Source organism: Colias philodice, chromosome 6 (genome assembly GCF_061535455.1).
Source record: "Colias philodice isolate Cphi_HAF_F1 chromosome 6, ilColPhil1 Martin Lab GWU primary, whole genome shotgun sequence".
Classification (NCBI taxonomy): domain Eukaryota; kingdom Metazoa; phylum Arthropoda; class Insecta; order Lepidoptera; family Pieridae; genus Colias; species Colias philodice.
This window is the reverse complement of record NC_143091.1, coordinates 9,219,749-9,246,268: the sequence shown is the minus strand read 5'-3', so window position 1 is coordinate 9,246,268 and position 26,520 is coordinate 9,219,749. Positions and strand designations below refer to the sequence as shown.

The 26,520-nt window shown below is 33.9% G+C and overlaps 1 protein-coding gene across 1 annotated transcript in view; it reads right to left on the bottom strand.

Annotated features, from left to right (window-relative positions):
- stol (voltage-dependent calcium channel subunit stolid) overlaps nucleotides 1-26,257 on the bottom strand; it is a 57,229-nt gene extending 30,972 nt beyond the window's left edge. The window contains exons 1-3 of the mRNA XM_089696659.1: nucleotides 26,085-26,257; nucleotides 9,213-9,294; nucleotides 3,014-3,124 (exon numbers count right to left, since the gene is read on the bottom strand). Of these exons, the coding sequence (XP_089552785.1) occupies nucleotides 3,014-3,124; nucleotides 9,213-9,294; nucleotides 26,085-26,179 (288 nt within the window). The 5' untranslated portion in view covers nucleotides 26,180-26,257. The remainder of the gene's footprint in view (nucleotides 1-3,013; nucleotides 3,125-9,212; nucleotides 9,295-26,084) is intronic.
- Between the last annotated feature and the right edge of the window lie 263 nt (nucleotides 26,258-26,520).

Genomic DNA, 26,520 nt, shown 5'->3' with positions numbered 1-26,520 from the left:
TATTGCTTATTCGCCTTCAGTAGCTTTGTAATTTAACCAAATTTCGTTACCGTTTCATCACTTAGAAAGGAATTTTAACCACGCCCAAACACGTGAGCCTTTGATACGAATTCTCTTTGCATGTACTTAAATTATAACTTTACGGAGGTGAGCTTTTAATGAGATATTTTTGAAAATAGTTTTTGGTAGACGTTAAAGCCTTGGAAATGTAGCTCATGATATGTTAAAAATGTACGTGTATATTAATTGAAACGAAAGAACGGAAAATCTCCGTGGGATAAACCCCTCGAAATTTTTAGAATACATTGAATTTATTTGCTTATTTTTAATACCATAATCATGGCAGATTTTATAATGACAGAATTGAAATAATGATGAACTTTAGCATTTGGTTTACAATAAAACAAATAGATATCAATTGTGAATTTTTATTTAATTTAAACGCACAACGTTATGTGGATAACAATCGCGTCGTTGAGTAATGCAAATAGTTTATAATATTGCTGAAATATAGGTAAAATGCTACACTAAAGCTAAGCATTGAAGCTTAGTCGCATTCTTGACTAAAGCATGTCGGTGTATGAGGGGAAATATGCATACTTCTCGAGAACAATTCCTAACTACCTACTTCCACCTTCCTACAAGCGCGGTGTTAGCTCCATATTTATTCAGGTTCTCTTTACAAACAAGTAAATAAAAAGCGATCTTCTTAATTAATATACGAAGAATATATTATGATCCAATATAATAAATTTATTTTTTTATATTCCGCCAGTCTAAATTGTCAACAATATATTATAGATTATGTCCAAGAAAATAAATAATATACAAAGTATAGGTTGCTTAGATCTATTCAATATAAATGTTTTGTACAAGTAAAAAAGCAGAATTGAAGTACGCTGATGGAATTGTGTACCAGGGACATTCCAATCTCTTCGGTTAATTGAATCCTGTAGGCCTTCATTACATCGAGGGCTTAGAAACGGCAAAAAGAACTTTTACAGAAAAGCGGAATGGAGAAGTTGTAACAAAAACTTGAACGACATTCAGAAGGTGACCCGCGTCAAATTATGTTGCCATGCGTCCACGCTCATATGAGGCTTTTCACTTGTGTTACGATATTTACGATTCCTTTTCTATAAAATAATTTTGTAACTAAATATCATTCAATTTTATCGATAAATAATCTTTGTATATATTGTATAGATTCTGTATCATTGCGTAGTTTGAGCATAGGTATAGATAGGTAGGTACTATTGATACTTTTTAATCCTTTCAATAATTTAGGCCATAGGGTAATATTAAAAGCGAGAATCTTCAAATGAATTTAGCGAAATGTTCACATTTCAGCGTTGTAAGAAAACGGTGAAGTTTGCATCAAATTGAAAGTCAGTAACAACCGTAGTGCCACTGGGATTAGTTCGCGATTCAGAAGAATTCCAATAACAGAGACGAGAGACACGGTCGACTATCGGCCATCACTGAATATGTTAATGTAGAAAATTGTCCTCTCTGAATTGCTGATACTTTGACCTTACATTTTATCAGCTCTTAACTTTTCTTGAAACAAAAGCAATATTGAGCGCTCCGCCCGCGTTATGATAAATAGCTTGAGACACCGATTATTGCGTGGTGTTATCATTGAAATGAAATAATTTGGGTTTCTACAATCCTTAGAATAAGAATCTACAAAAATTGAGACATTTTTAAGGAATACAAAAAAAAATCGATCACAACGGTGGATTGTATCCACGTTTTTCTAAAAGGTGATGAATGCTACAAAACGAAATATCAAAATCTACAACAATTGCTTAATTGTGGTTCAAGGTTTCCAGAATACAACTATGTCTATAAAATGCGCCTCTCTTGTACGTTGGAGTGCTGAAAAAACACACACATGCAAGTTGGTAATCCAAAACGTCCATCAATAGACGAGGGAATCACCCTCGACCGAAGCATTGAGTCATGCGTAATAATAAGGGCGGTTGTTTCCCCTAAAGCCTTCGAGCACGCGTACGCGGTACGACCCGAGTGTGGGCGCGTAGAAACTACGTTTACGCTATGAAAACAAACATCACGGTAGAGGGTATTAGCACGTATTAGTTATTATCAATAATTTTGGGAGATTATCTTTGAGGTGAAGGTGGATTATTGGACTGTGATATAGATAATTAGATAATTTTTGTAAAGATGTCCTGGAATTTTTATATAAAATTCAACTATTTCAACCTTATAGATTTTATAATATAACAAAGAATATGTTTACAATGAATTGAAGAGCTCTTGATACATACAATTTGAATTCACAATACATTGTACAGCAGTAATACCAATCCTCTCAAAATATTAAATAACACTCGAAGATCAAGGTATAAAAGTGCTCTTGAGACTGAATTCCAACGGTACAAAAGGATGCACTTATACAAAATCGGATAATACTACGATGATATATTTGTTTTCCGTCCGCGAGGTAAGATAGTGAACTAAAAGCATCATTGTATTGTTGCGGATAACAATTCTCAGAGAGTGTAGCTGTTTTTCTTTTGAGCAAAGCGATTTGTTTCTTTCTTCAAAACAAAGGCTCCTTGCGAGTTGTATTTTTTCAAGCGAAACATGAGGAATGCGTTTTGCTTCAATAATAAAATGTTTGCTCGTAGTTTCCATCCGAACGACCAAGCTTTATTCTACATTGATTATTTTCATTATATGCCTCACTTTGGTGATTATTATTTTTAATATTAAAAATATTAACTAAATACAAAGAATTTCTACTTTCGCGTAACAATTCGTCTTACTTTTTAAGGATACATACTACACATAGTCAATACAATATTAGATTTAAATACATATTAACTGTAAAAAATTTGTGTTAAAACTTTCGTACAATTCGTACTCGGCTACAACTCTTTTTTTAAGGATAGGTACCATGCATATAATATTATAGCTTTAATAATAATTAACATAATATTGTAAAAGTTTAGAAATTGTATAAAAAAAGGATAATGTGACTTACCATAACGGCATTAATTTTGAAATCCATATGGTTCTTGACTTCGTTAGCAAGGTCTCGTACCAGAAGAAGGCCATCCTTCCGCACCACCTCGACGTTATATTCGTGATATTTCTGCGTAAAATTAAAAATGAATTAATAATAAGAAAGGTTATTGTTGTGTGATAAACCTGATGGATAAGGTAATTTATATATTTTACACATGCAGATTATAGCAATGACGATTCTCTATACAACGTTAGATCCTTTTAGACGTTAATCTTTATAACTTCAGTCGTGCAAATTCTATAAAAATAATGATTTATTTCACAATTTAGGTAATATCAATTTTCATATACCTACCTATAAAAGAGAACGTTAGATGCGACAAAAATATCCAATTTAGACTAACAATTTCCTAGAACTACCATTATTATCAAACGGCATACCTACTCTTTCTAATCAAAAATCTCTACCTAACATACAAATTATGCTTATCATCATTATACAGTATCCTGTAAAAGGTAAACTGAGAGACAATGCATAGGATATAAGTGGTATCTCAGTGTTAGCGTCTGTGTTAGTATTGTCAGTTGTTTACAACACAATGCAACGAGCCGCACTTTGTATGCATTGAATTTAAGCAAATTTTGTTAACATGCAAATTAGCTTTAAACTGCGATCTATTTATAAAACGATTATCATTTAAATTATAGCGAATAATTCCAAAATTGGCAGTTGCAAACTTTTCAATAAACATACTGAATGACTGCAGGGAATATTTTATAGTGTCACGAAGCTGATAAACATTTGGCGTGCAGTTAATTACGAATATGACAACAATCGTGTTGCATCGCATTCATGATTTTGCGCTACATTACGCGTTGAATTATTGGTCCCAAAATGGCGGCGAAGACCTGTCAAATTTAAAAATGGAACGAACACGTCCGGAATTTGGCGGATGCTCGCTGCCAAATTATTGTTATTCGGCGGAGGTGCTCGCTCCGCGCGCCGTTGTTATTGAATTTTGGATTGTACCCGATGTCGCCTTTGTTGTGCTATCAAATCTAATGAGGTATATTTCCACTTCTTCAGTAATACATTTAATTTTGTATCCTTGACGAATATTTATATCGTGTTTCCCAGTGGAAACTTTTTGCGGTAAGGGTTAATTACCTCGTGTTACCTGTAATAACGACACGTGTAGTTGAAAATTTACATGCATCTATATAGATAATTTGTTTATTTTTGAGTAAATTCTAATTTAGTTTTTAATTTCGCTAGTAACCTAAATTCAAAGGAAACAAAAATATCGCTTAGCTGACAGCTTATCTATAAATATAATCAGTATTGTGCTAGCATTCATAATTGTTTAAGGGCCGATTTTTCAATCCTTGGTTAAAACTTATCCGTCCAATAAAGTATTACACGATAATATTAAAATGTCACGTAAACTGTCAAATACGGGCAATTAGAATACGTTTTTAAAGTGGTAGTTTTATACATTATTCGACGAATAAGTTTTAACCGAGGATTGAAAAATCAGCCATAAATCTATTAACTGAACATCAAAATAAAGAGTCAAAATATCATATTTAAAGGGAGTTTTGCGGTTGATTTCATGGAATATTAAATAGTCGGTCGAGTACTGCAGCGAGCCTGGACCCCGGGGACACGTTGCCTAACAAGGAACCTAAATTCAATTAAGGCTGTTAATTTAATCCGCTTTGTACGTCAACACCATCCTTACGAGCCGTTGATTGAATTCTGTGTTTTCGCTTACTAGGAAGACAGTAAATTTTCTATGTATTGGTTGAAACAAATTATTTGTGTGGTGATTTAAAGTTGCTATTGTATCATTTACATTTGTTAAGATTTTAAATTTAAAAAAATTTCAAATGTGAAATATTCTGATTTCTTATTCTTAAAGAATCTTCTAAATCTTAAATATTCTAATTTCTTTATCTCTAGATAAAGGTAAGAGAGAACTAAGATGGAACTACGACGAACGAATCATACTCTGTGCATGGCCCTATTCGTATTTTTCCTTACCAAATATCGTTACACATTAAGTACGTAGGTGCAGGTAGTCTATAAGAAAGTCCAATTTGACAAACTAAGAACTCTACCTTAAATTGCTCACTATTCAATATCATAATACATAGGAATCGATTTGGCTCGTAAGTGAAACGGTGCGGGAAATAATAAAAGGTTAAATCGCTTTGTCACGAATCGTGGAGTAAACGTCCAGTGTTTCCTTACAGGAATTCCCACTTTGGCGGATCGTGCTGATCACGCCTTACCTTCCTTACCTGTGCGACATTCGTACCGACAGGGGAAAGCTAAGGATATCTAGGTAACACACATATTTTGTTACATTTCCCGGAAGAAGGATAAGTAAAAGACTATTTTGTGAAGAATTACTTAAGAGAATATTTCTTAAATTTATCGTAAAAGCTTACGTTCAATATTTTTGTTAATTTTTCTAGGCTAATGTCCCCAAACGGGGCATAGTAAAAATGTAATGATGATTGTTAAAAAAGAAGAGATATTAAATAAAATCAAATGAAAAATGATAATATTATAAGGGACTCAGCGCGAGTTTAACTCGTGAAAGTACTAAATCGGTATTTATCTTTTTTATTGCCAGTATCCATTGACCTATACGATTTCACATAAAGATATCGAAAATATCAAAGATACAGTATTTGACCTTTTTATATGTATATGACCATAGCTATGTCACTTTAATTACATTAGGATTGCGGTTATCTAAGTGGGTTAGTTTGAGGTTTCTGTTCAACTATTGACATATCTGAGGAGTGCTCCTGTGGACTAATGGAATCTGTTTTCGATCTACAATATAAGTATAAAGTATACCTACGTATTGAGAGTCAACGGAATGTAGTAAATATTAAGTATTAAAGAATTTTAAATTTTAAAACAATATTATTCTATGTAGGCAACGATTTTATTATTGGCCAATTTCAGGACCTCTTTGAAATTAATTTCAATCTTATCAAATAAAAACAAGTTATAATGTGATTGTTCATGACGGTGCATTTAGATCAAACGAACATAGAGCTAGAGCTAGAGCTAGAACACAGCTCTTTTAGTGTAAACGAAAGCACGTATTCAGTGTTGTCATAGTATAAAGATACTATGGTGTTGTTGAGTATTAGAACATTGCATAGAATCTTTTAAAACGCACTAAAAACAAAACAATGCTCTACGCCTGTTTACACTAAATTAATTTGACATAGTGGGGTTAGAACGAGCATTCGCTCTTTTGATGTAAATGCACCACCAGGAAAAGCGGGATAGAGTAAAACAATATTATTCCAAAGATTAAGAATATATTATATCTATTAACAGTTTTTTATGTTATAAATATGTCCTTCAGTTCTCTATATTTTAAAAGAAATTATTTAAATAAAGTTTTATTATCAACCTTATATTATAATATTATCTCGCATACTTATTTATTATTACTATATTACATTATATCAGTCACAAAATTAAAAAAAAGTCTGGCCTTAATGTTACGTGGTCTTCTTTAATTCCGTTTTCCAAATATGTGTGTATTCGTAAAGGAATGCTCATTACGAGCGATAAGCGTTTGATCGCATCACCTGCCGCAATCCTTTCACCAACTATTCGCCTCGCCCATCTACATCTAAACTTCTGCATTCTTCTACAAACTACCCGCGTGAATTTAACGATTCAATTACTATTTCGTTGTTGTTTTGTTTACGTATGTTTTATCTGAAATTTATAGGACGGTTGTGAAAATATAAATTAAAATAGCCTTTTTATAAATTTAAGTAAAAAAATAACGAAACCGAACCATTTTCAAAGAGGTTTGTCTGGAAATTAATCGAGGGTTCTTTGTTGAAGTAAAGTTTTGTAAAAAAATAAACTGAACCTATTTTTTTTATAGAGCCAGGTAACATTTAAAAAAACCGGCCAAGTGCGAGTCGGGCTCGCGCACAAAGGGTTCCGTAGCAGCAAATATAATAAATTACAGTTAAATCAACCTATCTCAAAAACTATAAGAGATACTTTGATCAAACCAAAAATCGTTGAAAGAGTTAATTAGCATGCATCACCTCTATTTTTTTTAGAATTTTATACCCCGTAGTTATAAAAATAGAGGGGGGGGGACATACTTTTTACGACTTTGAGAGCTGATATCTCAAAAACCGTTCACTTTAAGAAAAATGTTTTTTAGAAAACTTTATATCATTTTAAAAGACCTTTCCATTGATACCCCACACGGGTATGTACATCGAAAAAAAAAATTTCATCCCTCAGTTACATGTATGGGGGGCCCCACCCCCAATTCTTTTTTTTACTATTTAGTGTCATATTTTTGTAGCGGTTCATACAACACATATTCCCATCAAATTTCATCACTGTAGTACTTATAGTTTCCGAGTAAATCGGCTGTGACAGACGGACAGACGGACAGACGGACAGACGGACATGACGAAACTATAAGGGTTCCGTTTTTGCCATTTTGGCTACGGAACCCTAAAAAGAACAAACAGATATTGAATATGCATTATATTTTCAATCCATAGTGAAGTTAAATAGTTTAAGTGAAAAACTATTCTGGGAAATCTATCTTGGCCTTTGAAATCTTAATATGGCTTCCCCAAAGTAATAAGTTTAGTTAAAAGGCTTCCGAAAGCATCGCTAATTCAATTATCACTGTGACATATTATTACTTAATTCTGTTCACCTGTAATGTGCTATTGTGTGACGCCGTATCGGAAACGGCCGTGACGTCGTGCGGATGGAGTTTAACCTAATTTTCCTCTCCTCCATTCTATTATCAAGGCTATACATTCAGTTAAGGTTAGTTCAGGTATCTCTGCGAAAGTAGAGCGAGGTAGATAGCCGATAGGAAAAACCAATGGCTAGTGACTCATAGTAAAAGACTCGGCACGAAACCTGCGATTAACCCTCTATAAAAGTTTGCTTAAATTATTCATACATTATTGTTGTGGAAAAAGCGAAATGAAAAATGATACTTTCGAATGACTTCGTTCGAAAATTTTCCATCATTTCTGTTTCAAAAGATTTATTAACTGATTTTGATAAACTATTTATAAGGATAATGTTACAAACAAAGCAAGCTTTGAAGACTGATCGATTCGTAAACCTGAACTCATAATATGATAGAACGTTAATATAAAAGTTTTCTTTGACTACTTTTATTAGTTTCTCAACTAACCACACTACGATCGTGGGCGCATAATACACATATAATATAAGCTATAATACATATTAAATATACTTGAAGGTAGTTAGTTAGACTGTTAATCAAAAAATAACATTGAAACTAATAACTAAAGTTTTTATATAAAAAGATGTACAAACTGCAAAGAATGCACTCTATTATAAGTTACGTTGTAATTTTTATTCTGCAGGTATTTTTTTATCAGCATTTGTTTAGCGATGTTCATTGATTTTAGAGATTAAGAAAAAGCTAAGTAAAGATTTTGAAGTATGTTGTAAAGATGATATTAATAACATCTTTTCTACGAAGGAATGTATTTTAATTCCTTTTTTTTAATTCTAAATTTGTAGATGTTTCGAATGTCTTTCCCTGCGGTCAAAATTACATTGCTATCAATAGATTCTATCATGGCGCTGATGCAAGAAAATAACTCAACCTCAAATTACGTAGACAAGGCCTTTAAATGGGTAAGCAAGCTAATGGACTCAATGTTTGTACTAGGTACACACCTGGTACGATATTGTATTACATGCTTTAGTTTTATCATTACAAAACCTCACAAAAGATTTGTATAAGGATTTTTATTGTCTAGATTTCATTTCATTATTACTTATATAAATTATTTAGAATGCAAATTAATATTTAAATATCCAAGTTCACTTAATAACGCTCTAATTTCTTAATTAAAAAATATGATTAGAGAAGTCTCGTTTGTCGGTCTTGGTTTCAGCACTCAGTAGTATTGCACTCGAGAGTTGCAAGTGCTATCCAGCGGTATCCGATCCGATGGGGTCCTCGTTCCCGGCGCCGAAACTGGGTCGCGACACCCCTCCCTCCAGGATGAACGAGGGGTGAGGCGGGCGCAAACTCGCACTGCGTTTTTGTAGCAACGCGTCCGACCGATCAGCCCACAGTTCCTCCACTCTAGTACAACTTTCAAAGTGAAAATGCACGCAAATATAAAAGGTCTCTACTTACGTTCTGTATCTGGTTCATTTTCGTGAAATGTCGCCCGAATTCCCACAAGTCGACGCCGAATTTTAACGCCCAATTCTTGACTCTGTAACAAAAAACGTATAACATTTCACACGTGCGCCACCTTACATCTCACGCATCGTTTATCACAGTCTTTAATTAAGTATCTGACTAGATCTATGAGCTCTGCGTTCCATTCCACGAACGGTCGCTCAGAATGTAACTAGATGTTTTCTCAAAGAAACGCCTAGACCGGGAGATACTGACAGAAAATTTCGAGTCATTTGTATCAGGATGGCGGTTCTACAGGGGTCTTAGTACGCAATGACAAAAAGAAAAACGATGGTGTGAACACTGGTACCGGGGGCTTAGTCGCGTGGGCGTTAGTCGAACTCGTCGGAAAAATAGCGAAAGTCAAAGGATTTGTAACACAAAAATTTTAGAATTTACCGATAGCCCATAAAAAAGAAGTAGGCGGTAGTGTCATGCCATACTTTTCCAGTGTGACTTACAGCCCGCCATACCGACGCGAATGTGTTGATTAAAAAAAAAAATTCAACCATTTGTACCAGGCTAACTTTTGCACAGGTAGCCATCGTTGTGCAGCCATTTACGAAAATCGCTATGCCATACTTTTCGGACGATTCCAAATGGACGCCATACCGCCGAAAATCTGCAAAAATTTTTTTTTTCGCCAAACTTTTTGTGTCAGTATTGCATTTGGATTTTTGGAGAGTATTTGATAAAATGTGACCATTATTATATTTGCCATACTTCTAGTAGGGGGAAAAAGTGCTGCCATACTTGAGAAATTAATTTATTCGTCACGTTTCAAAAATACAACAACAACGTACAAGTACAATACGTAAAATATTTTTTTTACAGTATGGGATCATTATATTCTGTTTGTTTGTATACAATTCTACCTAAAAAAAAATATCGCAGATTGCAAACATGGGGCGGACGATTGTAAGACTTAAGCCAAGACGTAAAAAAAAAATGAAAAGAATTGGCGATTTGTACCAGTATGGCATTTGGATTTTTGGAAAGTATATGATGCAATGTGACCATTATTATATTTGCCATACTTTTAATAGAGGGAAAAAGGGGCAACATACTTCAAAAAACTTGATTTTTCAAGGGGCTTTCAAGGTGCAAGACATAAAATCATTTGTTACAGTATGGCAGCATTGTATTCGGTTCGTTTGGATGGAATTCTACCTAAAAATTATTATCCCATAATGTTACCATGGGGCGGAAGATTGTCGCGCTCAAGAAAAATTAATAAAATAATTGGACCAAATTGTTTCAGTATAGCATTTCAAATTTTCGAAACTTGAAAAAAGTATGCTCTGGGAAAATTACACCGTACTTATAGTAAAGTGCCAAAACCATATCAACCTGAGTTGATAGACAGGCAGATTGAGGGCAAAGTATGTAGATCTACCTAAAAGGTGGTAGATATGGCAACACTGTCTCCACCCTTAGGCACACTACAATGGCAGACTTATTGTAATACATAGAACTCCAATTATTGCTATGTTTGTGTTGGTCGTTTCATTTGACAAGCATCTGTCATATATCTGCGTTGCCAGACATTGCGTCTTACAATAGTATTAGTAGTAGTAATAGTAGCCGTACAATATTATACAAAATAAACATCTGGTTATAAGTGAAGATTTCCACCACCTAGATCTTTGAAATTTTGTATTTATATTCGTTGAACCTCAAACTTACAGGAAAAATTAGTTCCATACTGTTACTAATCGTTCAAAATACGAATAAAATCTTACAAAAAAAAAAATCCTATACACATTCGCCACCTCCCACAGGTATGGCATTATCACACTTCTATTTATAATCATTCAGGAGTTGTTGAAAAAAAAATTTAGGGTGTTACAAATGGTTCGGCGAAAAAAAAAATTTGCAGATTTTCGGCGGTATGGCGACCATTTGGAATCGTCCGAAAAGTATGGCATGGCGATTTTCGTAAATGGCTGCACGACGATGGTTACCTGTGCAAAAGTTAGCCTGGTACAAATGGTTGAATTTTTTTTTTAAATCAACACATTCGCGTCGGTATGGCGCGCTGTAAGTCACACCGGAAAAGTATGGCATGACACTACCGCCTACTTCTTTTTTATGGGCTATCGGTAAATTCTAAAATTTTTGTGTTACAAATCGTTTGACTTTGCTATTTTTCCGACGAGTTCGACTAACGCCCACGCGACTAAGCCCCCGGTACCAGTGTTCACACCATCGTTTTTCTTTTTGTCATTGCGTACTAAGACCCCTGTAGAACCGCCATCCTGATACAAATGACTCGAAATTTTCTGTCAGTATCTCCCGGTCTATAATGTAGTTTTTTATTTCGAGTTTTTATTGCAAGTTGAAGTTGAATAAGCTCGCTGGAATGAAGCACGTTTTTAATATAGATACATTACAGTTTGCTAGAAAGAACCATGTTTAGGTAATTCATATGGAAATGTTCCTTTTTGTTATATTAAGTTCATGTGCTGGAAAAAAATCATACATAGCTACCTGTTACGTTACACATTTCAAATAGAAAGGAAAAAGAGTTATTAAATGCTATCATGTAACTCGTAAGTAAGTGAGTAAATTGAATAGCAAGAGCAAATTCAAATAGTACATATGAAATATGGAAATTTTATGTGTAGCAAAAAGCAATAAAAATATAATAACAAATATTTGTCCTTGTTACAATGAAGTCATATTTGACTATTTGATATGCAAATTGTGTCGGGAAATCAGACATTGTCAAATAAACAACGATTTCCGTACACACTGCGAGAACACACCCTGTCGTAAAATTGTTTGCAAATATAACTGAATGATAAAATCTCAAGAAAGGGTACAAATATATGATTTTTAATGTACCTAACTGAACTGTGTTCAATCACAATTTTTTATATGAATTCTCTACCATTTTATGATTGAAATATGATCAGTCTATTACCAGCAACGGCACAGCAACTGCCAATAGATTTCATTTAAAAAATAAACTCATTTTGAACTTAAAATTATTACTGAAAGCAAAGAAGGAAATCGTATAATAATATCGATCGATGATCGCTACACATTACAGGTAAATTAGCTTGGAGAAATTTTTGCATATGTAGTGGTGTGTATATTACTCAGATCTTAGAGCGCGTTTCCATTATATCGTTCTGGCCTATACAAAAATGTTTCGATATCCTAACATTACTATTTAATTTTATACTTATTCCTAGCAACACTTTTGTTTTCAATAAAAACAAGTTTTTATTTGAAAGAAAATGGTTTTGACTTTATAAAAAAAATATATCATTCAATTTTACGTCCTTGAGCAAACGACAAGGCGACTACCGTGAAACAATAAAATATCGTGTCCATAATAATTTGTTTCATAATTAATATTTGACCATAATAATTACGAAACAAAACAAATAAATAAATCGTCACTTGATAGTGGAAAGTGGAAACACGCACAAAACCAGAATAAACCAGTTTACGCTGTCCGCAGGTGCCACGTGCAGTCGTTTGGTACCGTTTGAACATAAAGCACACATTTCATTCAAAAATTATAATTATTATGTACGTATTTAATTGATAAATTTTGTATTTGTTGATTGTTGTTATTATTTGTTATAATATTTGTTGAAGTGAATTACATGTCCCGCAGCCGGAGGCCCCAAATGAAAACTCAGATGTACTTAAAAACTACATTTAATAGCTAAAATGAGACTTTTACACCCATGTCTGCACGATGCAGACCGTAGTTAAAGAATGAATTTATACAGTTTAATAATTATAAAGACGTAAGCTTGGATGCTAACTAAGGGAAATCGCATCCACATTCTATTCCCGTGCGAACGGCGTATTCAGCAGTTTTGTATGAAGGCAGGGCCATAACTAGTGTTTAATTTGTGTGTAAGTGTTGTAACTTTATATTGTTAATTCAAAATGGCTCCAGTGTTAAAACATGGTCGAGGCAAGCCTTTGACTTCTCAAACTAAAGAATTAAACTTTAAATGTCGTTTCTTTTTCAGGTTAGTAAATTTTTCATTTTAGTAACATTGTTAATGTAAAAGTTATATGTATGTTAAATGTGCAAATATTAAAATAAAGTCTCATCTTTTTCAGAGGAGAAACACATATAGTTTAATTTAAAATCCCTTATATATACAGGGTTACTTGTAAAACACCGGCAACCTCGCAGGACAAGATAGCTAACATCATAAGTAACAACATTTGTTCTACGACTTTTGATAATTTGTTAGATTTTATTTTCATACAAAAATAAATATTCATTTAATTTTCCGTCTGAATATTATAAACTCTACGCCTCCCAAAAATTACGTAAACAAAAAGCGAACGAGAGGGGGAAGGGGGCGTCGCGTCGTCCATTCGATAATGAATAGAACATAGACTTACAAATGTAAGGAGAGTACAATAAAAGTTTAAAAAATCATTTAAAAATAATTTATTGCGTTATGCCAAAAGTCGTAGAACAAATGTTGTTACTTATGATGTTAGCTATCTTGTCCTGCGAGGTTGCTGGTGTTTTACAAGTAACCCTGTATAAAATAAAAACTAAAAATAAAATGTTGTTTTATTTTATTTGCTGACCATACACTACTACAAACGCAAAAATTTCTCCAAGCTAATTTACCTGTAAAAGGCTCAGTAGTATGTGTCAAGTATAGTCAATTCAAAGGTCTATTGCAACAAGGTTTTTTTGCAATGTAGAGTTATTGTCCCAATAATGAAGTAAAACATATGTGTAGAATAAATGTTTCAGATATTTTATCTTTTCTGATAGAAATTTGCGTATTATTTTATGTAAAATTGTAGGCGTGGTATTCATTAATAAATCCAAACATAAAATAGAGATTATCGCACCGGTTCATTCTAAAAGCAACATTTGATTCAACACTCTATTAATAAATTCTATTTAAATTTCACAATACGTCGCGTGACCCCATTTAAAATACCGTAACTTAGACTTATTGACAAAGCTAGCATTTTCAAAATAGAAATTGCGATTTATTTTCGTATTAGTAACACGTATTGAAGCCAATTTATATTTAAATTTAATATCATCTAATGTGTGTTGTATACGTGAAATTTAACGATAAAAGGCGATTGAATTGAGTGTACCTATATTTCACAAAAACAAGAAGCGAATTAATTGAATGAGCTAACCTTAATGGTTTAATATAATATTCAGTTCGTATCGTTTAATCAAAGTTATACAACAATATGCTCATTAGCAATCAGCGAAGGTTTCGTTGGTATTGTTCTCAAGTTACGCGGACAACCACAGAAGTTGGGTTTTTTTTAATGCCCACTGATAGGCGGTTTTCATAAGCCCACGAAATTCAAAAAGTGTTTTTATATAGGCATTAGATTATGAGTGTAGAGTTTATAATAAATACCTCATTATTAGTTATTACACGTAGGTATATTGGGAGTGCGTATTTGAATAACTAACTACACAGAAAGCTTCATAAAATTACAACACTATTAATATATAGGTACTTAACAAAAATTTTTGTGCCTTGTAAGGTGTAACCATATTTGCAAAAAAAATTCTAGAGTTATTTCACAGAAACGTATTAATCGCAATTATATTTGCTACATTCAGATTCATCTGCATGTTTTACGTGAAGATACAAACCTTTTTATCAATCGTTTTACCGTTTAAGCGCACGACTCACAGAGAAACGTTAACTCAATAGTTTACCGAGCTCACGGCGCCATTGAAAAACAAAAGAAAGTTGGATTAAGTGTGCGGGTATCCGCTTAAAATATCTTGTTACTGTAATAGGTTTAACCCGGGCTCGCTGAAGGACCGACCCGATTTACCTCTCACCTGATTTTACGAGTGCCCATATTGTTCCTCTCAGTTTGCGATTGTGAGCTTGCAACATTGTGCATAATGTTCAAATGATATTTGCAATAAAAGTAGGTTACTGGGATGTTGCGTGGCTAATGTAGAGGTTTGTTTACGGATTTGGGAGTGTATGTGGCATTCTTTCACTTTTTAAGGGTGATTTGCAATTTTAAAATTGGTTCGTTACTTACTCTTTATATTTTAAGTACAAAGCCTGCCAGCTATTTTTCTATAATTTAACACTTAAAATTTAAATTATAAAAAGTTGTATTACATAGGTAATAAATAATAATTACGTAAGCAGATTAGGAAAATTTAATTCTTGGAAAAAACGCTGAAAATTTCCCAAAAATATAATAACCCTATTCTAAGTACCCCAGCAATACAATATATTTCATTTAAGTGTTAATAAATTGTGCGCATATTTACAATTGCGTGAAGGATTAAATTAAAAATATAAGCTGACCTAGCAACCTCGGTGAAGTGAATTTGCATTAACCTCCGCTACTTATAAGCCGTGAGATGTAAACGATTGCTTCATTTAGATAACCGATGCTATCAGGTAATCGAGTCGATAGTCGTTGTTTTATTAATCAGCGTTCAGACGGGTGTCAGACGCGCGCCTTACGTAAGGCAGCGTCCGTAGTACGCCAGGGCCCCGCCCCGCGCCGCCCGCGCCCCGCACCTCTAGATCAATACCGGAGCCTTTGACATGTGCCCCGCGTGCCGCTCCGCAAATATTTACGTTGTGGAAACAGATCATAACTAGTTTCATTTGCTCGGGTACGCGCGGAAATAAAAATTTTAATTGTCCTTTTTATGTCTTTATTAGCCCTTTGGGTTTAGGGATTCTAGCTTATTGCTTTTTTTTCGAAAAGTCATTGGATATTTTTATATGTAGTTAAGCTGCTTATGTTTTAAAAGTAATGAATATTGTGCATTATTTCACGATAATGAAAGATTATAAAATCTCATTTGGCAACGCATAAATTTTCCGTAAAACTTCGGCAATTCCAAGAAATTATAAAGTACCTGTAATCTTGAAAAATGATTATTTTTAAAAGCCTTTGACGGAATATAGGCACTCCGGCCGTAATTTTTTCCTTGCCGCCCCGGCTTCCGGCTCGGAAACCACCAATGATTCTCTGTTGTACTTTTGTGAAGGTATTTCTTGAGATTTGAATCGGCTCAAAAAATGAATAGTAAATATTCTATAGAAACAGAATTGATAATCTGAAACGGAAAACTTCGAAATTTTGAAGAATAACATGGAGGGTAACAGATAAGACATATTTGACCCTTGAGTTTTGTAATTATAATGTTAAATCATGTTGTATCTCAAAGTTAATTTTATTATACTTTTTATCTGTTTATTAAATTACTTTTAAATGAACATTGTTTTGGAGATTTGGTCATTATGATTAAACCCGAAATGTTCTTCAAGAATGTAAAATAAATAAAATAAACTTTAGAGTTATATTTAAAAGGATTTAAATTTAATAAAGCTACAAATTTATATTATTTACTACGGAAAATTTATAACGTTAAATATAGATTAAAAAGTAGCTCTACGTAGCTACGAGTGCCGTAGCGCTACGCGCTCAAGCTCACCAAGCGAGTGTTTGGAATTAATTTGAATTTAGTCATAAAATTGTTTCTTGGAAAATAAACTATGAATATATTGCCTGCATATTAGTGACATATCACACTAGCGGATTGCGAGCGGTTTCAAAGCGGAGCGGGTGCGCAACGAATACGTTGCGGGCGCGCAACGAACACGCCGCGGTTGCGCAGCGAATTCGTTGCGGACGCGCAACGATTTCGCTGCGAATAGAAGCGTCGACGTCATTTTGTATACTCTCGCACAAAAGCCAGCCCTTCCGCCTTGCCTAACTTCCATTCAATATTTCCATCGTTTCTGTAGCACTCAATATTTTAACCGTACTGTGGAAATGCACTTACTTAACTAAAGATGTAATAACCACTGGAGTTGTTAAAAAAAGGTGCTATAAAATTGAATTACTAGGACTTTTAGAATGTACCATACATTCCAAAAGTATGTAACGACTGACCAGTATAATCTCTCCCATAGCAACGTATGTTATAAAGAGATTTTGTGAACCTAATTATGAGCAAAGTGATAGTGAGTTGCTGGTTGCTTGATAAAATTTTCTATTCACTGCTATTTATCTAATAATAAGATAGCCCTGTTTTAGTTAAGGAGCTTTAACATTTATTTCACTAATGAAATTTCTTAATGAGCAATTAAGTTATCTGATTGCATTTCGACCAAGATTTAATAGATAAAACAATACCCTAAACATTAACATATGTTATGAAACTCGTAAAAAATAATGATCTCATAATTATTATACTATCACAAGTTATAAGTAACAACCAGCACGGATTCCATTTTGTTAATGAGTGTACATGACTGCGACGTAAACGTTGCGCATCTGCCACGCGTCCGCAACGAATTCGCTGCGCAACCGCGGCGTGTTCGTTGCGCGCCCGCAACGTATTCGTTGCGCACCCGCTCCGCTTTGAAACCGCTCGCAATCCGCTAGTGTGATATGTCACTTACCATCTATATAATATTATAACTACTTTATAGGTTATTATAGTATCGTAATTAAAAGGTTATCCTGTAACTATTTCTTACTATATATTATATCGCAGTTATCTAGAACCGACTATCTTGTATGCATCAGCAGCGTGGGCACCCACGGACTTTGTTCCGTCGAGCCGCTTTAATGATGGGGCCGCGGGTATTTGTTAGAATTCTTCCGAGACAACTATTTCTTGCACCTGGATATACTTATTGTTATTAATTATTATACTTTAAACACAAACAATTTCAAACTCAAACTCAAACTCAAACTCAAACATTCATTTATTCAATTAGACTACTATTTAGTAGCACTTTCGAATCGTCATTACATAGTATTTTAACATTTACCACCGATTCGGAAAGCAGTATCTATGGAGAAGAATCGGCAAGAAACTCCATAGTTGCTCTTTTAAATAATGTCAATAAATTTACATAATATGTAACTTATATCTACCTAACTACATAATATGCCAAAGAACTGTCCTGTGGTTTTTACGCGACAACCCTCCATGGGTCTTTATCGTCCATATATTCCTGAATACTGTAGTACGCTCTCTGAACTAGTACATTTTTTATGTAAGTTTTAAATTTAGTACTACTAAACTCTTTAATATTATGAGGAATTCTATTGTATAAGCGTATACCTTGACCCATAAATGAATTTTTAACTTTAGCTAATCGGAAAAATGGCATTTCAATTCTATTCTTGTTCCTTGTGCCATAATCGTGTCTATCTCCTACTCTTGTGTGTAAGTCAGAGCTTTTGTGTACATGCAAAATATTATTAAATATATACTGTGATGGTACAGTAAGGATACCAGTATTCTTAAAATGATCTCTTAGTGAGTCCCGAGCACGTAAATTATATATAGAGCGAATGGCTCTTTTCTGTAAGATAAATATAGTTTCTATATCTGCAGCCCTGCCCCACAGTAGAATTCCATAGGACATAATGCTATGAAAGTAGCTGAAATAAACCAATCTGGCCGTATCTTCATCGGTGAGATGCCTTATTTTTCGGACTGCATATGCAGCAGAACTGAGCTTACCTGCAGCGGTGTTGACATGGGCTCCCCACTGTAGTTTCTCGTCCAATGTTAACCCTAGAAATACAGTAGACTCAGTAGGATGCAATACCTCCCCGTTCAAGGTAATATCTCTGTTCAACTTTTTTACATTAGGAAGTAAAAATTCAACACAAGTGGTTTTTTTGGCATTTAATAATAAATTATTGGCAGTAAACCATTCAGATATGTGTAAAAGAGCACTGTTCACTTCGTCAACATTTGGGTCATGCCTATCCACATTAAAAATTAATGAGGTATCATCTGCAAACAGAACTATTTCACACCTATCCTGCAAATAATAGGGAAGATCATTGATATATACCAAGAACAAGAAGGGACCTAAAATTGACCCCTGTGGAACACCAATGTTAATTGACGCACCGCTAGAACGTTCTCCATTAACAACTACAGTCTGTATCCTATCATGCAGGTATGACGCTATGAGGTTCTGGGCTTTTCCTTTAATTCCATAGTGATTAAGTTTACGTAACAAAGTACAATGTTCAACGCAGTCAAATGCCTTGGAGAGGTCACAAAATATCCCTAGAGCATTTTTAGAGTTTTCCCATGCCTTATATATATGTGTTAGAAGTGCAACTCCAGCATCTGTGGTTGAGCGCCCCTTTGTGAAACCAAACTGTTTGGTGTGCAGTAAATTATTATTTGCAAAATGACTACTCAATTGGTTTAATATTAACTTCTCGAATACCTTACTTAATGTTGGTAAAATAGAGATAGGTCTATAATTGTTACAGTCTTCTTGATCGCCCTTCTTAAATAAAGGTATAACTTTACTAAGCTTTAGTAAATTAGGAAATGTACCATAGTCACAACACTTATTAAATATGGAAGCTAAATTTTTCGCAATATTTTCTATTATATTATTAACTAAATTTACGGACATTCCCCAAAGATCACAAGTATTTTTAAGATTAAGCGTCTTAAAGGCAGTAACAATATCATTAGCAGTTACGTGTCGTAATTCAAATAATGTACTGCACTCCGCAACATGGTCCCTCAAAAAGGTCTCTGCAAGTGCTGAAGACGAATTTAAACTATTAGTAATAGTAGCAGGGACACTACTGAAGAATTCTTCAAAAGCAAGCGCAACATCAGCACTTTTGTCAATAACCCTGTCATTATTTACAAGTTTTATGGTATTACTTGATTTGCTTTTACCCATTTCACCATTAATAATTGACCAAACTGTTTTAACTTTATTATCAGAGTCGCGTATTTTTTCTTTGATATACAAACGCTTTGCAGTGAAACAAACTTTTTTAAAAATTTTTGAGTAATTTCTAACATAACTAAGAAAAGATGGGTCTTTATTATATTGCTTCATACCATATAATTCATAAAGAATGTTCCTGCACCTATGTATACTAGCTGTCGCCCATTTACTAAATGGTAAATCCTTGGTAATATTTAAAGATTTAACTTTAAATATTTTTTCAAATTCTTTATGTACTAAATTAAAAAGATTTTTAAACATTTCACAAGGACTATTAGGATAGGATTGATCATTTAGTACGGGCAGGTTTTTATTAATATTATTCCTAAATTTATTAATGCCTTTTTTAGTTATAGGCCTAACATTAATCCTTTTAAATGTAGGTATGCAATCCCATTCAAAAACTACTTTCTGGCCACAGTGATCCGAAGTCAATGTATTGAGAATATTTTTCTCTAAACAGATGCAGTCACAGTATATATTATCAATACAAGTTGCAGAAGTAGGTGTAATTCGTGTGGGTTCGTTAAAAAGTTTATATAGATTAAATGACTGAAACAAATTAACAATTCGTGTAGCCGTTTGTGTTTGTAAAAGTAAATCAATATTAAAATCACCACATACTATAACTTTTTTTTTACTCCTGCTTAGACGCTTTAATATTTCTTCCATGACTGTCTCAAACATATTATAGTCACTGGAAGGGGGTCTATAAACGCAAACAATAATATAACGCTCCAGCTCCACACAGGACAGTTCAATGGTCCGTTCTACAGAAAGACTAACAATGTCAGTTCGTTCTTTACATTTTACACTATCATGTACAAAAATAACAGAACCTCCGTGAATAGCCTGTGTCCTAAAGTATATACTTTTTAATTTGTAATTTTCAATATTTACTAACGACTGACATTGTTTAAGCCAATGTTCTGTTACACAAAATATTTTAATATTGTTATCATTCAGAAACAATTCTATTTCTAACAATTTGCTAGCCAAGCCTTGAATATTTTGATGCACAATGGAAAAACACTGCTTAGCTGTTGTCTTATATACTAGTTCAAAATGAATATGTTCTGTAATAAACAAATAATCCAATCATATTTAAAAATAACTACAACATCAATTCAACCCTATCAACTCCTGGTAAAATTCATCCATTGTAAAACATAATTACATACTATTGTAGTGTATTCAGGGATGATATCAAGATAAAAAAATAGGAATATATTCGTTCAGCCCACGACTCACAATGCAGTACGATTCAGCAATATGAGCCTCCGGTCGTCGACTGACGCCTACGCTTCTAGTAAATTGTACTACATTACTCCCCTCGCCTTTCTTCACTGTGTACGGATAATTTTATATCATTTAATTAATGAAGCACGCCTACAAATTGTGCGGTTTTGCAAGACTGAACATATTTATCTTGTTTCACTTGACGTGATTGAAATATTTGTACAAAATATTATGATGAAATAAAATATGTTATATGTTGCGGATTTAGCACGAACAAGCTGGTCATGGTTATGATAATATGTAGATAAACCTTTAGAATAAGATATTAGCTCAAGAAAATAACAAGTAAAATAAAAAATAAAACATGATACATGTTTTTTATAGAAAACCGTAAAACAAATTGTGAGATCAATTTCCATCTCTTATTGATATTATTCAAAGATATTGTACGTACATATTGCGTAAACCCAAATCAAATAGACCTTTACAATATTTAATGAGTAAAAAGCAATAATTAAGGACTTACAATATGCAAACAATATGTATCATGAATCTGAATACCAATTTACCAAGGGTTAATACGGGCTTTGTAAAAATGAGGAGAAATATTTTGCATAAATGATTTCCCATTTAAATAATGAAAGTGTTGTACCTATGGTTTATACCTGGGTTTACCGCAACTTCATAGCCGATAAAACTACGAATAAAATTATAGTATACTAGCGGTCCGCCCCGGCTTCGCCCGTGGTACATATTTACGTTTTCTCTACATAAAAAACCGGCCAAGTGCGAGTCGGGCTCGCGCACAAAGGGTTCCGTAGCAGCAAATATAATAAACTTACAGTTAAATCAACCTATCTCAAAAACTATAAGAGATACTTTGATCAAACCAAAAATCGTTGAAAGAGTTAATTAGCATGCATCACCTCTATTTTTTTTAGAATTTTATACCCCGTAGTTATAAAAATAGAGGGGGGGGGACATACTTTTTACGACTTTGAGAGCTGATATCTCAAAAACCGTTCACTTTAAGAAAAATGTTTTTTAGAAAACTTTATATCATTTTAAAAGACCTTTCCATTGATACCCCACACGGGTATGTACATCGAAAAAAAAAATTTCATCCCTCAGTTACATGTATGGGGGGCCCCACCCCCAATTCTTTTTTTTACTATTTAGTGTCATATTTTTGTAGCGGTTCATACAACACATATTCCCATCAAATTTCATCACTGTAGTACTTATAGTTTCCGAGTAAATCGGCTGTGACAGACGGACAGACGGACAGACGGACAGACGGACATGACGAAACTATAAGGGTTCCGTTTTTGCCATTTTGGCTACGGAACCCTAAAAACCATCCTCGTACTTCAAGGAAAATAATAAAAAAAGAATTATCTAAATCGGTTCAGCCGTTCTCGAGTTATGCGCTTACCAACACATTTTGCGATTCATTTTTATATATAAAGACTAGCGGTCGGCCCCGGCTTCGCCCGTGGTACACATTTACGTTTTCTCTACATAAAAACCATCCTCGTACTTCAAGGAATATAATAAAAAAAGAATTATCGAAATCGGTTCAGTCGTTCTCGAGTTATGCGCTTACCAACACATTTTGCGATTCATTTTTATATATAAGAAGATTATACAATTTTAAGGAATATATCTAAACTTTCATACTGCAATCATTTATTCTAAATATAATTGATATTAAATGCTTAACGTGATCACCTATCTATTGAAAAATAATGATTACGATATCCTCAAATTATCACACAATGAACAAATAATTAAATAAAGCAATCATGGTTCAGAAGAGCCATTTAACTTACAGCATTTTATTGCCTAATCAAGCTATATTTAGTTAACTGTGGGCTGTTTAATTTTATCGCGCCTGAAAGGTTTAGGTGGGTGTGTGGCAGACTCTGATATTTGCCGCTGATAAAGGCAGAGGTCAAAGCTTCATAAATTGAAAGTAATTTTAGATCATGATTTATCGTAATCTGTAGTTTAACATTAAATACTTAGTTTAATTGTTTATTAAACTTCTTACTATGCCGTGAAGTCAATCATAATTTGAAGAATTTTTATTTCTAAATCTATACAAATATTATAAAGAGGAAAGGTTTGATTTTTTGTTTGTTTGTTTGTTTGTATGAATTGAATAGGCTCCGAAACTACTTGGCAGATTTGAAAAATTCTTTCACTGTTGGAAAGCTACATCATTTCTGAGTGACATAGGCTAGGTTTTATCCCGGAAATCCCACGGGAACGGGAACTATGCGGGTTTTTTTTTTGAAAACGCGGGCGAAGCCGCAGGCGGAAAGCTAGTAGTGTATATAGGTGTAGTGTTATTTATAAATTATTTTATATATTTAAGTAAACTTATTGAATTCTAATATATAATCGAATAGCATCCAATTATTTTATAAAAACACATAAAAGACAAAATCATGAGCTTCAAAATAATATAATGCAGACGTCCAGTCATCCAAAGCATGCCAGACCATCGAAAGGTCGTTTATCAAAAATTGATCCATCTCAGAACTTCAAGCTGTCTCTTGAGAAAGTTTTTCGTTCAGCAAACGGGGGGACAGACAACGCCACGCCATTATAGATTCGATTTTGAATTATCGATTCAATACAGAGATGTAACAGCAATTGAGTTGGATGAAAGAATAATGGGATTGCAATAATGTGAATGTATTCTATTTTAAGTAAAATTTTATACTGTTTTGTACGTTGGTTACCTACGCTTAATTGTAATGCAATATTCGGTGTTATGTATAATCGTGGGTCATATGTGAAACATTATACGAAGCTGTTAATGAAAATTATTTTAATTTAGATATTTATTCGATATCTGCATAAGAAGAGTTTTCATGTAGAGTTGTGTTGCATTTTGGGATTAATTATTTTGTCTACTGCGTCACAAATTCATTCAGTTGTGATTTAACTAATGCTGCTTTAAATTTACTTATTAAGTAACAAATTTAGTCCATTACGGTGTTGCAACATTCAATAACAGAAGCCTAGCAATTTGGCGACTGACAGGATGTGTAATTGCCTGTCAGTGAGTGCTTAGTGAACTAGTCAGAATATCGTTCATAGTAAAATGGTTCATATTTCTTCGGAAATACAAATTAAGATGCAAGGTTTTTCTTCGTATGTCTTAATAAAAATTCGTAATTTTGTTAATTCCAATTGAATTGAAAATTCTACTATATTTCATACTAGATGCATGCATGCGAACTATTTGAAATAAGCTACGAAAAAGCTGCTTATTTGTGGTTAAAGTTTCCTAAAGAGCTTTGCACGAGAAACGTGTTGGCTATTATCAAAATATCAAGTCAACGATGCACGTTTAACCAGCCATGTCTCGACACTAGCTTGGCACGCAGCCCCTTTTAAATTACGCGTGGTCTGCACCGTGCAAGCATGGCTTTTAACATTAATTGAAAGTACCCTTGTTCTTGCTGTTGATGTGGGCTTTACCAGCGCTGTCTTCACTCGCCGCTCTATCTATGTTTTGTATTTAATGTGCAATAAGCTTTGTCGCATTATGATAAAATGTATCGCCCCGTTGGTGACTCTATGTGACTCTAGTCATATAGTCTTAGTGCACGAATGGGCCGCGTACGTTTACTTCTAAGTGTAAATAATATTTTTGCATTATTTGGATGGCTAAGCAAAGAGTTCTATAGTTTAAAATGAATTTAATTTTATCATGATTAAAAAAATTAGCCATTACTTGATGATTATGAATTTTATGATGACTACGTTATACCTACGTAGTTGCTAGTTGCTACGTCGCGTTGCTACTCATAATAAACATTTATAAATTTATGTTTCTAAATAAAACTTTGAAGATTGAATTTGAAACGATGAATATGAATTACGGATGCATTAATCAATACAATCAGTATTAAGTATACACTATACAATTAATGAATTGCTCTATAACTATCACGAAAAAATACAGCATAGTCCATCACCTTATTAAAACACCTCAAAAGCACACATTAGATCAATACAACATCATTTGAACTAGATTCGATCAAATCAAGTAAGCTAGGAGTCTGTAGATAGATGGCATGCTGGAGCTAGATAGCGTCGAATAATTATAATCGAGGCGAGGCGATGTTTCAATTGTATTTCAGTTTCATTTTCACTTCTATCAGTATTTTAAAATAAAACTCGTAGTACACAGTACCAACTATATCCATTATCATCGATGTCAAAACAAATTATTAATTTGTTTCTCGAATAATTCAAATTGTAGCATTAATCACGATCGGTTAAAATTAAATTATGTATCCTAATTAATTATCAATGTACTTATTTAAATGCTTATAGATATATATAGTTGATAAGAAACTTTTCGAGAGTAGCTCGGTCAACCGGCACATTATATCTTAGAAAGCTTATTTCATTTAAGCATTACAATTCAATTAAAGCAATCTACTGACGAAGACTTGAACCTTAAAGATTATAATAATGAAATAATGATAGATGTGTTTAGCGTCCTACTTTAAGACAGGATTTCTAGTAGGTAGGTACATTTTTGTTTTTAAAATCTTGCATAACATATATCTAATAGCTTGATAAAATAACACGTAACAGTATATTATAGGTACTCGAATGTAATCCTGGTTCTTTATAAAATACAATCATAATGGGAATTATTTCAGCGAGAGCAGCGCTAAACGTAAAGCTTAAATACTACGAAGCAATTAGAAATCAGCTATGTGAGTATGTATATCATGAATAAAGCACAGATTGCATAATTATAGAGTAATGCGAGTAATGAAACGATATTAGATCTTACTCATTGTGGGGTATATCTTCTAACTGGTTGGCAAGCGCGACCGCCAACAGGGTGAGGAGCAGCAGTGGGCGCCGAGACATGGTCGCTAGCACCATCGCACTCCCCACATCACACGAGCAACACACCACTGAATCCTCTACATGAGACAACACCGTTCGCACTGCACTGCTATGTTAATACTGAGTCCTGAGCTCGTGCATAGGTTCGTGACAATCCGCCGGACGTGGCGCGGTCGGGCCGCGGGGTTAGAATGTCGCGCGCGAACTCGCGCCGCCGCGAGCCTCCCGTCCCGCCCAGCCGCAGTGACGCTGCGCGCGAATCATACGCCCAATAACGCAGCCTTATTATTGAGATTTATTTGATCATGCATAGGGTTGACGGTCAGCTAAGGCTAATGTTACTACGATCGAGATCATCGAGACAGTCCACTGCGCTC